The sequence below is a fragment of the Cebus imitator genome, unplaced genomic scaffold (assembly GCF_001604975.1).
Source record: "Cebus imitator isolate Cc_AM_T3 unplaced genomic scaffold, Cebus_imitator-1.0 Scaffold121, whole genome shotgun sequence".
Classification (NCBI taxonomy): Eukaryota; Metazoa; Chordata; class Mammalia; order Primates; family Cebidae; genus Cebus; species Cebus imitator.
In genome coordinates, this window is record NW_016107436.1 from 650,525 (window position 1) to 665,158 (window position 14,634).

Consider the following 14,634-nt stretch of genomic DNA (forward strand, 5'->3'; position numbering starts at 1 on the left):
GCATTATGCAGAGACTAAAGAGGGGAGTCTTGGTTCCTGAAAACTAATGGGTAAAATCCATTGAAGTGGGTGAATCCAGTGAAAAGACCTGGATTGAGTCCTTGTTGCATCACTTGCATGTGACCTTGAAGCAAAGTCACCATGTCTTTAAGGCTCAGTTTTCTCACCTATAAAATGGAATCATTGGCAGGTTGCTGTGGCTCATGCCTGTAATCCCAGCACTTTGGGAGGCTGAGGCAGGCGGGTCACCTGAGGTCAGGAGTTTGAGACCAGCCTGGCCAACATGGTGAAACCCCCCCCTCTACTAAAAATACAAAAGTTAGCCAGGTGTGGTGGTGGGCGCCTATAATCCCAGCTACTTCAGAGGCTGATGCAGGAGAATCTCTTGAACCTGGGAGGTGGAGGTTGCAGTAAGCCGAGATCGTACCACTGCACTCCAGCCCGGATGACAAGAGTGAGATTGTTTCAAAAAAAAAAAAGGAATCATGATGGTACTGTCCTATACCTCAAAGGACTGTGGTAACGATTTAAAGGGGTGAAATTAATGAGTAGACTACGAAGCCCAATAGAAATAAGGTGTTATATAGACACATTGCACTGCTGATTCTCCAGAGATAGAGAAGAGTTACGGAAAAATGCATTTTCAGAAAGCTTTGGCGACTAACGACCTGAGTTCTCCAACACCAAGGCTGGAATTTTGGAGCCCTTGAAACAAATAATTTTCAGTTCTCTTTTAAGAAATGAGAATAACACCACTTCACAGAATCAAGTGAGAGAACCTATGCAAAGGAACTTATCACTTGGTAGGTATTTGAGGTTCCCTGTCCCCTAAAACTACTTATTCAAAAGACTGTCAGCAACAAAAGGTGTTCACAGTGTGGTATCTTTCAAAACATACACTAAGGCAAGGAACAGATAAGGAAACGGAAGTACATTCAATTAGGATCCAAGCAGCCCAAGTGGGAACCAACAGTTAGAGTTGGAGACGTCTTAGCTGATTTCTAACCACGTGAGGCTAGGGTATCCATCCAATAAAGACATTCAGAATTGGAGAGCGGGCGAGTCGAGTGTCCTTTCGACTTCGCGGACTCGACGGGAGGGACCCTGCAATGCTTAATTAGAACCGGTTGCCATGGCGACAGTCTCTAGGCAGCGTGGGCTGAGCTCTCGGTAGGAATAGAGGGTGGGCCGCCTCTGGACCCTGCGCGCACCCGCCACCAACTTTCCCTCCAGATCCGAGAGGGACGGCGCGCTCCGCCCCTGGGCCGCGCACGTCCGCGCTCGGCGGCGCGCACGCCTGCGGGAGCCCTCTCCAGGCAACCTAGTGCTGATTGCTCGTGCTGGTGCGGCCGTTAACCGCCCTTGCGGGAGCCCGAGGCTCAAAAGCAGCCTCATATCCTTCCTGGGCTTCCCCTAGCCGCTTTCCCGGTCGGCCCCCGGGGCATGAGCAGCGATGGCCGGCTGCATCCCTGAGGAGAAAACTTACCGGCGCTTCCTGGAGCTATTCCTGGGCGAGTTTCGCGGACCGTGCGGCGGCGGTGAGCCGGAGCCGGAACCCGAACCCGAACCCGAACCCGAACCCGAACCCGAGTCAGAGCCCGAGCCCGAACCTGAACTGGTAGAAGCTGAGGCGGCCGAGGCTTCCGTAGAGGAACCCGGGGAGGAGGCGGCCACGGTAGCCGCGACGGAGCAGGAGGACCAGGAGCAAGACCCCGAGCCCGAGGAGGAGGCAGTGGAAGAGGAGGCGGTGTCCGTCGTTGAGGGCGAGGAGGAGGCGACTGCGGCGGCAGCCCCGGAGCACTCGGCCGTACCGCCGCCGCCACCGCCGCAGCCCCAGCTGCCGCCGTTGCCCCCGCTCCCGCGGCCGCTGTCAGAGCGTATCACCCGCGAGGAGGTGGAGGGCGAAAGCCTGGACCTGTGCCTGCAGCAGCTCTACAAATAGTTAAGTAGCTGGGCTCGGCTGGGGGTGGGTCCGCGGTTCCCGCAGCGCCGGCCTCGGACGCGGCTCCCTCGGCCCCTCAAACTGCTCTCTTTCTGCTCCTGTCCCCCCGCGCCCGCGCCTGCCGCCTCTGAACGCGCCCCCGCTGCTCGGACCCGGACGGTCGGCTGAGAGCGGCCCACGCCCGCCTCGGCCCCCGCGCCTCCTGCCCGGCCTTGGAACCGCTCTCCTGGGCCCCCGCGCCCTCCTGCCGGGCCCGGGCTCCTCATCCCCCTTTACCTTGGTCCCCACCTTCTAGCTCCACTTCACGCACCCTTCCCTTCCTGCCTAGAAAGGTCCTTCCTCCCAGGCTTGAGCTCCCTCTTCTTCCCAGTTCCCTTCTTCCTCCCGGAGGTTTCCTCCCAGCCGGGTCTGTCTTTTCCCGGGCTGAGTGCCTTGTTGTTTGGCGGCGGAGAGACGCGACTCCTTTCTAGGCTGAGCTGCGAGGTGCCTCCTGCGTAACTGTAACAATGATGATTATACCGGCCCCATATCCAGATGATAGACTGGAGTAGATTTTCCGTCAGGTGCTCAATGTTGAAAGTGAAGAGCTTTCTAGATTTTTTCATACACGGGAGCCTAGTCTCAGTTTAAACAATTGACATTTCGTAATTGAGGGAGGTGGGCAGGACAGAGGGAAGGGTAAGCAAAATTTCTCAAGCGAACCTTCAGGTGAAAGAGCATACATAATTCATTAAAGTGGAAAAGTCAGCTTGTTTTGATAAAATTGCAATTAGGTGCAGTATTTTCAGTCCATTAAGTAGATGGGGTGGAGTGGGGAGAAAGCAGATGGCTTAGCTACACAGATGAAAGTCTAAAATAGAAAGGTCAAGGCTTTGCCTTTCATCCCACTTCTGGTTTTTATAGGCCTGAAATAGAAACGGTTTACAATTGCGTTTCTTAACGGAATTGTTCCGAAATAATGACAGAGGAGAATACTAGTAAGTCTCTGAAAACACTGGTAAACCTAGTTCATCTTATGCCATTCAGCTGATAGTTGTAATGAAAGGTGTTACTCTGGCCACCCAAAAAGTTTACTACTGCAAGATGCACTGTAATTAAGTTCACACTCACTTTTGAGATTTTCTCAAAAGCCTAAATAAAAGAAGGGCCTGGAAAATAAACTTGTTTTGTCTTCATCCAAGCTAACAGACACTTGATTAAATTATTCTGTTAAAGCAGCAGTTTGTCAATAGAGGAAAATCATTTAACAAATCTTCTATGGAAGTGGACTGTGTTGATGTCTTATACTGTGAGCTATCTAAAATTTTAAAAATACTGTTCGATTACATTATTACCTTCAATTATCAAGGTAATAATGCTCTTTGAGCAACGTAAAAAATAAAATGGCCTGTAATACCACACCATCCAGAGATAAACAGTATTAACATTTAGAGTATTTCTTTCTAGTCTTTGTAAACTATCATAGAAAAGGGCTTATGAGATGTCATTTTTTGCATGAATTAAAGATAAAACTTCCTGCTTAAAATAAAATGGAAATGTTTATTAAAGTGAAGGAATTTATCTCAGCAGCAGACTAGCTAATTCTTATGAAGTTTGCAGAATTCAAACTTCAGAGAATGTCCAAATAAGGTCATTAGTTTAGTACAACCCTGAACATTTGCCATGTAAGAAGGTCTTTTTTTTTTTTCTTTTTTTCATGAAACCTATTTAAAGATGACGGCAGAAAAAAGCAAAACACACACACACAGATGATGGCAGGAAGATGTGTGATTTTTTAATATAGAAGAGGGACATGGCCAGGCGCGGTGGCTCACACCTGTAATCCCAGCACTTTGGGAGGCCAAGGTGGGAGGACCATGAGGTCAGGGGTTGGAGATCAGCCTGACCAACATGGTGAAACCCCTACTCTACTAAAAATACAAAAATTAGCTTGGGCGTGGTGGCTCGGGCCTGTAATCCCAGCTATTCAGGAGGTTGAGGCAGGAGAATCACTTGAACCCGGGAGGTGCAGGTTGCATTGAGCTGAGATTGCGCTACTGCACTCCAGCCTGGGTGACAGAGCAAGGCTGTCTCAAAAAAATTAAAAAAGAAGGGGGAAGCAAGATTAATTTTGATACAGGTATAAACTAGAAAAAACTGAAATGATAAAACGGCCATCTACTTGAGAACAGAAATTTAGATTTGAAATAAAACTAGCAAAACTAAAGTTACAAAATGTTTCACCTTAAATCAGAGATTTCATCATTTATATTGTGTTTTGTATAGAAGCTGTTAATGTGTTTTTATTCAGATGTAAAATAGCTGGCTTGTTTATGTAAAGGATCTTTAAGGTCATTAACTTAAGGTTAAAAAAAAAAAAAAAAAGTTTTTGGCCTGGAGGCCAAGGTAGGCAGATAACCCTATTCGAGACCAGCCTGGCCAATATGGCTAAACCCCATCTCTACTGAAAACACAAAAATTGGCCGGGCATGGTGGTGCATGTCTGTAATCCCAGCTACCCAGGAGGCTGAGGCACTAGGATCACTGGAACCTGGGAGGCAGAGGCTGCAGTGAGCCAAGATCGTGCTGTTGTGCATTCCAGCCTGGGTGACAGAACAAGACCTTGCTCTCCCACCGTCTACTCCCCCACCAAAATAAAATAAAAAATAAAAACATATTTAGCTGGGCATGGTGCCACGTACCTGTAGTCCCAGCTACTTGGGAGGCTAAGATGGGAGGCTTGCCTGAGCGCAGGACATTGAAGCTGCAGTGAGCCACTGTACTCCAACCTAGGTGACAGTGAGACTTTGTCTCAAAAAAAAAAAAAAAAAAAAAAAAAAAAAAAAAAAAAGTAAAATTTTTTTTAAAAAAAAAAAAAAAAAAAAAAAAATTACCTATGTTTTACTCCCTTCTCTAAATTTAAATCCCCAAGAGATTAATTTCAGTGACAATCTGAGAATTTCTGAGGTTAAGGAGAGACTGTCCTTTGAAAAGGTGGAGGTGAGAGATTTTATAACTTTGAGATAATTTGTAAATAAGTGTATAACTGATCTTACAGGAGATGTGAATATAAGGCTATCTGTGTAGTTTATATGGGTCAGTATTTTGTATTTAATTTCTCTATACTAATAGAGATTTTGTGTTTAATTTCTCAATACTAGAGATACAAATATTTTTTTATTCCAGAAGAAACAAATATTCTCGTCTGTCTTTTTTCTTTCCATTTTTTAACCAAGAGACTGTCAGACAAAGATGAAGTTGTAATTAGAGCTATATTGTCATCTTATTTTCAGAACAGTTACTCATTTAGTCTGGGTTGGACTTCCCAAGGGGAGACCAATATCCCAAGAGTCTGGCAAAGTTAAGTAGTTCCAGATGGCTTGCAGTAATAATGAGGGTGGACACTTTAAAAATGGCTTGGAAAAGAAAATCGCTGGTTATAGACACTAATAATTCAGTTATATTGAATTGTGTGAATCATTAATGACTTTGGATTAGGTCAGAAAATCATAAACTTTAATTTACAAATATATAAATGGAAACTATATAAGTGCAAGTTTTATAATATCTATTTTTAAATTGCACATTTTTTCTTATTCAAAAATAATAAATGTTCACATTTATTAAATAAAGAAGTGGAGAACATTCACATAAGCAAAAAGAGGAAAAATACCATTCATTGTTAATCATGCTTTCCAGGTTTTTTTCCTGTCTCTCAGGCTATCCCACTTCTTCTCTGTGAGCTTTTAATATTCTGCCTACCCCTTTAATATTGGTGTTCTGTCCTTGACCTTCTCTTGTTTGACTTATTTGTCCCTAGTCAATATCAATGTCTCATGTGACTTCAGTTACTGTAGTTATGCTAAAGACTCCCAACTCTATCTCCATCCTTGCTTTGACTGCTAGAACAGCTTTACCTATGTCAGAATTTCCTCAAACTGTCTAAAATAGAATTCAGTCCTCCAACCCTCTTTACCGTCCCCAAAACAAACAAAACCAAAACCTGATACTCTTTCTGGTGGGTCCATCCCTGACTTCTTTTCACCTGTTACATTTAGTCAAATCTTGTTAATTCTACCTTGTAAATATCTCTTAAATATGTCTTTCTCCATTGCCACTGTCATTGTCATCTTTTGCCAGTCTTACCCTTCTTCAATATATTTTCTCCAGTGTAGCCAAATTGTTTAATTGTCACACTGCTTAAACATTTTTTCCCTTTACCCAGAGTTAGTCAAAGTGTAAGGTTAAGGGTACAGTCTTCCACACTGCAAAGTCTGCCCAAGACTTCTAATCCTATTGTAAGGGGTTAGGGTGCAACTACAGATTTCAAATAAAGAGGCTACACAAAACCATCCTCACTTCTGACATCAACTGCAAGTTTGGGGGTTTCCCCAAACTACCCTCAAATTCAGTAATGCACTAGAAAAACTCTTCTCATTGAAAGCCATTATGCTTAGGGATACAGTTCCTTACAAGGACAAGCTACAAATTAGAACCAGTCAAAGGAAGAGAGATGCCTAGGGTGTAGTCCAAGAGAGTTGCAGTTATGAAGCTTCCGTTGTTCTCTGGGAACATACCTTCCATACTGTCCCAGCATGAATGTATGGATGTATGGAAATATACACAGAGTATTGCCCACCCAAGAAGAAGTTCACCCTAGCCTTGGTGTGTCTAGAGTTTGTGTTTTGTTTTGTGTTTTAAAGAGATAGGGTCTCACTATATTGCCTAGGCTGAATTCAAACTCCTGGCTCAAATGATCCTCTTACCTCAGCAGAGTTTTTATTGAGATTTATTGATTGTTTGTATGGTTGAATTCAGTTTCCAGTCTACCCTCTCCAGAGGTCAGGCTGATACTATGTGGCTCATGAATAGTAAGAATACTCATATTATTCCAGGTGTTTAGAGGCTATCTCCCAGGAGCTGGGGGCAACATCTGGACCTCTCTTTGGACAAGGTTAAATTTTTTACTACATATCTGTCACCGATCTCTCCTTTGCCTTCTAGATAAAATCCAAAGGTAAGGGCTTATAATCTTACTTCGTTAATCTTATCTCTGGAATCAATATCCACCCACTTCATCCCAACTCTACCCCTCCAGAAACTACATTTGAGCTATATTAAACTAATGTATTTGTTTGAATGTATTGTGTTCGCTTTTGCCTCTGCACCTTTGCACATAGTAATTATTGCCTCTGCTTGGAATACTGTGCTCCCCCAATACCCACTCCCAACACAATCCAATATCTTACCCATTTTTTAGGTCTCTGTTTAATGCCATTTCCTTTAGGAAATCTTTGCTTACCATCCTCACACTCATTGTAATGAGATAGGGGTTCCTAGATGTGCACCGTAGCTCACACCTGTAATCCCAGAATTTTGGGAGGCTGAGGCGGGCAGATTGCTTGAATCTTGGAGTTTGAGACCAGCCTGGGCAACATGGAGAAACCCTGTCTCTACTAAAAATACAAAATTAGCTGGGCATGGTGGCGTATGCCTGTCATCCTAGCTACTTGAGGCTGAGGCAGGAGAATCGCTTGAGCCCATGAGGCAGAGGTTGCGGTGAGCCAAGGTCACGCCATTACACTCCAGCCTGGGCAACAAGAGTGAAACTTCATCTCAAAACAAAACAAAACAAAAAAAACCACACACACACACACAAAAAAAAATGAGTTAGGGGTCCCTTCTATGTTCCCCTCCATAATACTCGGTACTATTCCTCTTGTAAGTACTTGTTTATTATTTTTTTGTTAACAAATATTTATATCTCTGTCACTAGACCATAGGTATCCGCATTGAATTGCACCTAAGATACTTCATTGGGGCAAAGGAAGAAAACATTAGAATCTATTTATTTGTATATAACATATGAAATTGAGTGCCATTAATATTTGACATACTGAGATTGGCAACTTGTTCTCTGTGACAGCTGATTTCGTGTGAAGCGTGGTAAATGAGGTATTCTGAGGGAGTGCAAATTTCACAGCTTATAGGGGTTGACAGTGGCATCCTTTTTCTAATTTTTAGGCCGTTACAAACTATTATGATTTATCTGTGCCTGAGTAAATGGATTTATGGATTATATTTGGTGGTGTTAACAAAATTAACCTTCATGAAATGGAAAATTGGCTTTAAAAGTTCCTATGAAGATGACCAGGCTTGGTGGCTCATGCCTGTAATCCCAGCATTTTGGGAGGCTGAGGCGGGCAGATTGCTTGAATCTTGGAGTTTGAGACCAGCCTGGGCAACATGGCAAAACCCCATCTCTACAAAAAAATATAAAACTTAGCTGGGTATACAAGCACATGCCTGGAGTCTCAGCTACTCAGGAGGCTGATGGGAGGACTGCTTGAGCCCAGGAGGTTGAGGTTGCAGTGAACTGTGATCATGTCACTGCCCTCCAGCCTGAGTAACAGAAGGAGACCTTGTTTCTTTCTTACTCTTTATTTATTTTTTCACCTTTTATTATAGAAACTTTGTTTCAAAAAAAAAAATTCTGTGACAGAATCATGGGTTAAACATAATATTGATAGTGCAAGTGTAAGAAACAATAAAAGTTAAGAGCTTATAGTTCTCCCACCCTTAGTTACATTAGATTTTTTTTTTGTTGTTGTTGTTTTTGAGGCGGAGTCTTGCTCTGTCACCAGGCCGGAGTGCAGTGGCACAATCTTGGCTCAGTGCAACCTTCACCTCCTGGGTTCAAGTGATTATCCTGCCTCAGCCTCCGAAGCTGGGACTATAGATGCACACCACCATGCCCAGCTAATTATTGTATTTTTAGTAGAGGGATACATTCCCAGAATTCTCAGATTACTTCTGAAAAGAAATTAAAGGGAATAGGGTTTAGTTTAGGTAAAAAACCCATGTTTTACCATGTTGGCCAGGACGGTCTTGATTTCTTGACCTCATGATCCACCCGCCTCGGCCTCCCAACTGCTAGGATTACAGACGTGAGCCACCTCGCCTGACCCTTACATTAGATTTTTTAAAAGATGATGTAATCATATTTGATGAGAAATCAGCAAAAATGGAATTATCAAGTAGATTATGTTAAATGTGAGTAAGAAATAAATACAAGAATATTATTAGAATGGGATGTGTGTGTCTATATATTATATATAATAAGTCTACATACACTGGGGTTTATGAGGCTTATATTTTTTTTTTAAGAAAAGTCAGAAAAGTGCTTAAATTTTTTGACAGGGTGATGAACAAATGTTTGAAGGCAGTTTCATTACATTACTAGTGACTTGTTTGTCACTATGTTTCAAGTTCTACAATGCCAGACACATGTATAACATGCAGTAAATACTTGCTTATGCAGTGAATGAGCTAAGAGGTTTTAAATGAAGATAATTATTTTAACCTTTTAAGAAACGTAATTTTTTTTTTTTTTTTTTTTTTTTTTAGACGGAGTCTCACTCTGTCACCCAGGCTGGAATGCAGTGGCGGCATCTCAGCTCCCTCCGCCTCTTGGGTTCAAGCGGTTCTCATGCCTCAGCGTCCTGAGTACTGGGGATTACAGGCATGTACCGCCATGCTGGCTAATTTTTGTATTTTTATTAGAGATTGCATTTTGCCATATTGGCCAGGCTGGCATAAATTTTAATATTCTCATGTTACCAAACTTTTTATTGTAGAAAATTTAAAGTATATAAAAAATAGAATATGGTAGTCATCATCCAGCTCAGCAGCTATCAGTCTTAGTTCATCTATACCCTGTATATCTCACCTCACCTCCCATTACATTCTTTGCAATTTTTAAATAAGTGTTCAGTAATTTAATTATAATTCTACTGGACATTTTAAGTGTTACCAGTTTTTGGTTATTCTGAGAATATTGTGATCCTCTTTTGAATAAGTCTCTGATTTCCTTAGGATATATTTCTAGTGTTGGGATTACTATGTTAAAAAGTATTTAAAGGGTTTGATGCAGTGGGTCACATGCTTATAATCCCAGCACTTTTGGAGGCCAAGGTGGGAGGATCGCTTGAGCCCAGGAGTTTGAGGCTGCAGTAATAATCATGCTACTGCAGTTCAGCCTGGGTGACAGAGTGAGACCCCATTCTAAAAACAACAAAAGGTGTAAAACAAAAATATAAAAACAAAGGGCATTTAAGACTTTTGATGCATAGTTTAAAAATGTCCTCTTGCAAGGTTATACTAATTTACCCTCCAAGCAGGTTTTATGTAAGAAAAAGATTGGTTGTGTTATGAATAACTTAAACATTTTAAAACAGAATAATAAAACATCTACTTTCAACAGATTTTCATAATTATATTTTTTATAAGGAAATAAGATATTTCATATGAAATTAGAGACTTTGTTGTAAACCCTGTTCCCTTTAGTTTCTTCTCAGAGGTAATCTGAGAATTCTGGGAATGTATCCTTCTGGTCTGTTTTTATGCTTTTACTACATATGAATTTGTATAGTCAACATACATGTTTAAAAAGTTTGTTTTGGTAACTAGCTATTTTGAGGTTAAACTTTTTTAAAAAATTCATGTTGATACTTGTAGATCTAGTTCCTTCATTGTAGCTACTATTTATCATTATATAGTATGATTATACTATGATTTATCCAATCTTCTATTGATGGACATGTTGGTTGTTTCTAATTTTTCACATATATTAATACTGTTCTAATAGATACATACCATAATCTCAAAGGCTTAACATAATGTTAGTTTATTTCTTGCTCATATAGAGTTCTGTCTGTAGAGAAGGAGGAGCTGTGTTCTATGAAGTCATTAAGGAACCCAAGTTGATAGAGACTCTGTCATTTTTAACCTGTGGTTTCCAAGGTTGCTCTAGGCATCAACATCTATCCAGTAAACATAAGAAAGTGGAGAATGGTGTTTGGAGGTGTTTTTTTTTTGTTTTGTTTTGTTTTGTTTTTTTGAAAAAATAGAAAAAAAGCAAAAAGAATGAAAGAGAAAAAGAAAGAGAAAGAGAGAGAGAGAGAACAGTAGTCTTGCTTTATTGCCCAGGCTAGAATGCAGTCTAAAAACGGGTATTGAAAACCTCTTTTATGCCAATAATTGTGCTTAACAATGGAGACAGAAAGGAATAAGGGAGGAAAAAAACAAGCAGCCAACCAATATTTCATTTAAACCTGTGAAATGCTATGGAATTACTGAGGAGTGATTTACTTCCAATTATGTAATCACTTTTAGAGTAGGTGTGATGTGGTACTGATAAGAATGTATGTTTTATGTATTTGGGGTGGAGAGTTCTATAAATGTTTATTAAGTTTACTTGTTCCGGATCTGAGTTCAAGTCCTGGATATCCTTGTTAATTTTCTGTCTCTTTGATCTAATATTGACAATGTGATGTTAAATTCTCCCACTATTGTTGTGTGGGAGTCTAAGTCTCTTTATAAGTCATTAAGAACTTGCCTTATGTACCTGGGTGCTCCTGTATTGGGTGCGTATATATTTAGGATCGTTAGCTCTTCTTGTTGCATTGATCCTTTTACCATTATGTAATGTCCTTCTTTGCCTCTTTTGATCTTTGTTGCTTTAAAGTCTATTTTATCTGAGGCGAGAATTGCAACTCCTGCTTTTTATTTTATTTTATTTTTTTGCTCTCCATTTGGGTGGTAAATCTTCCTCCATCCCTTTCTTTTGAGTCTTTGTGTATCCTTGCATATGAGTTGGGTCTGGATGCAGCATACCAATGGGTTTTGGCTTTTTATCCAATTTGCCTGTGTCTTTTGATTGGGGCATTTAGTTGATTTAAATTTAGGATTAATAATAATATATGTGAGTTTAATACTGCCATTTGATGCTAGCTGTCTGTTTTGCCTATTAGTTGATGTAGATTCTTCATTATATTGATGCTCTTTACCTTTTGGTATATTTTTGGAATGGCTGATACTGGTTGTTCCTTTCTATGTGTAGTGCTTCTTTCAGAAGCTCTTGAAAGCAGGCCTGGTGGTGATGAAATCTCTGAGTACTTGCTTGTTCACAAAAGATTTTATTTTTCCTTCACTTATGAAGCTTAGTTTGGCTGGATAGGAGATTCTGGGTTGAAATTTCTTTTCTTTAAGGATGTTGATTATTGGCCCTCACTCTGTTCTGGCTTGTAGGGTTTCTGCTGAGAGATCTGCTGTGAGTCTGATAGGCTTCCCTTTGTGGGTAACCTGACCCTTCTCTCTGGCTGCCCTTAGCATTTTCTCCTTCATTTCAACCCTGGTGAATCTGACAATTATGCGCCTTGGGGTTCCTCTTCCTGAGGAATATCTTTGTGGTGTTCTCTGTATTACCTGGAGTTGAATATTGTCCTGCCTTGCTAGATTGGGAAAGTTTTCCTGAATAATATCCTGAAGAATATTTTCCAACTTGGATTCATTCTCTTCATCACATTCAGGTACACCTATCAAACATAAATTAGGTCTTTTCACATAGTCCCATATTTCTTGGAGACTTTGCTCATTCCTTTTTACCCTTTTTTCTCTAATCTTGTCTTCTAGTTTTATTTCATTTAGTTGGTCTTAGACCTCTGATATCCTTTCTTCTGCTTGATCAATTCGACTGTTAAAACTTGTGCATACTTCACGAAGTTCTCCTATTGTGCTTTTCAGCTCTATTAATTCACTTACATTCCTCTAAATTGTCTATTCTCATTAGCATTTCATCAAACCTTTTTTCAAGGTTCTTAGTTTCTTTGCATTGGGTTAGAATGTGTTCTTTTAGCTCACAGAAGTTTCTTATTATCCACCTTCTGAAACCTGATTCTGACAGTTCATCACACATTCTCCATCAGGCCTTGTTCCCTTGCTGATGATGAGTTGCAATCCCCTGAAGAAGGAGAGGCATTCTGGTTTCAGATGTTTTCAGCCTTTTTGCGCTGGTTTCTTCCCATCTTTGTGGGTTTATCCACCTGTCGTCTTTGTAATTGCTGACTTTCAGATTGGGTCACTGAGTGGATGTCCAGCTTGTTGGTGATGATGTTATTTCTGTTTCTTTGTTTTCCTTCGGCAGACGCCCCTCCCCACAGAGCTGGACCTTCCCGGGTTCAGCTGTGCTTGCTGTGAAACTCTCAACTGTCAGCGTTTCCAATTGCTGTTTTTCTGTGGGGGTGGGACCAGTCTAGCCCGATCACCTGGCTCCCCGACTCAGAGCCCCCTTTTTTTTCTTTTCCTAATTGAACGGTCAGTTCTCTCCCAGGTGCCCCAGTCACCTGCCGAAAAGGCGCTGGGATCTATGCAATTTCCCGTGCTATGGCCATGCTGGCTGAAACAGCCGCACTGAGATTCGTGGTGCTTCTCTGCCCGGGAATCTCCCTGTCTGGCTCCCAGCTTCAGTCCCCTTTGCAATCAGCTGAATGGGCAACTCTGCCTTCTCGGAGCGCCAAACGCCAACCAAAAGGGCACCCAGTCCCCTATACTCTGCACTGAGAACCACTGCGCCAGGATGCCGGCAAAACAGCCGCACCAGCCAAAAGAGTCACGCTGGAGACCCGTGGGGCTCCTCTGCTGGTCCGTAGGCAACAAAAATTCATCTGGAAGTCTGGCATCCACTCACTCCCTGCACCTTCACTGGGAGCTGCGATCCTGAGCTGCTGCTAGTCGGCCATCTTGGATCTCTCTGGAGGTTTTTAAGGGCCAGTCCTTAGAAGTGGCATATATCATTTCTGTTCATTTTCCATTGGCTAGAATTTAAGTCATATGACACCACCTGAGACCTACATTTCCTAAAAAAGGGGGCTAGAAAATGAATTGCTGGCTTGGCAGTTAATTCCAAGAAACATCTCTGCACTATGGAAAAAGGGTACAAAATCTTGATAGCTGGTGGCCTCTGCCCTACAGATAATGCTAGCTTGGACGTGTCTCTTTGCTCATATGTTCATAGGTTTCTCGGGTATGTTTCTAGAAGTTGAAATGTCATATTGATATTAAGTACATTTAAAATGTATTAGGTATTGCCAGATTGTTTTGTCCAGCAGTGCTGTATGAAAATTTTTGTTTCTCTACGTTCTTGCTAGTATTTGAACTGCCATACCATGAAGCTTCTATTTTAACACAGGTGTGTGCCATTATTGCTACTGAACTATGTAGGAAAGAATGCTTATAGCTGAATAGGATCTTGATTTAGAGCATTTTAGAAGAGGAGAAACTGCCTAAAAGTCTAAACCAGCTCTGTTCAATAGGAATGTAATATGAGCCACATATAGTTTAAAACTTTCTATTAACCACCTTTTTAAAATTAAAAAGAAACAGGTGAATTTAGTTTTAAAAACGCATTTTGCCGGGCGTGGTGGCTCACGCCTGTAATCCAAGCACTTTGGAGGCCAAGGCGGGCAGATCACCTGAGGTCAGGAGTTTAAGACCAGCCTGACCAACATGGTGAAACACCCTTTAAAAAAAAAAAAAATTTTAACTCAATATATCCAAATACTACTATTTCAACATGTAACCCATATTAAAATGTTATTAATGAAATATTTTATGTTTTTATACCAAGTTTTTTAAATCTTGTGTGTACTTTACACTTATAAGTACATCCTAATTTGGAGTATCACATTTCAAATACTTAATAATTATATGGGGCTAGTGGCTCCCATAATAAACAGCTTAGGTTTAGATTTGCTATTTTTCAAAAAAACAGCAATTATAACAACAAAAACTTTAATTCTGTAACACATATCTAACAATTTTAAATTCATGTTTAAAATAATTGAGGAAATATAACATTTCTTTTTTTTTTTTTT

The 14,634-nt window shown here is 41.2% G+C and overlaps 1 protein-coding gene across 1 annotated transcript in view; it reads left to right on the forward strand.

Annotated features, from left to right (window-relative positions):
• Positions 1–1,277: 1,277 nt before the first annotated feature.
• The window catches only part of PPM1E (protein phosphatase, Mg2+/Mn2+ dependent 1E), a 266,871-nt gene continuing 253,514 nt past the window's right edge, over positions 1,278–14,634 (forward strand). The window contains exon 1 of the mRNA XM_017539718.2: positions 1,278–1,941. Coding sequence (XP_017395207.1) covers positions 1,454–1,941 — 488 coding nt within the window. The 5' untranslated portion in view covers positions 1,278–1,453. The remainder of the gene's footprint in view (positions 1,942–14,634) is intronic.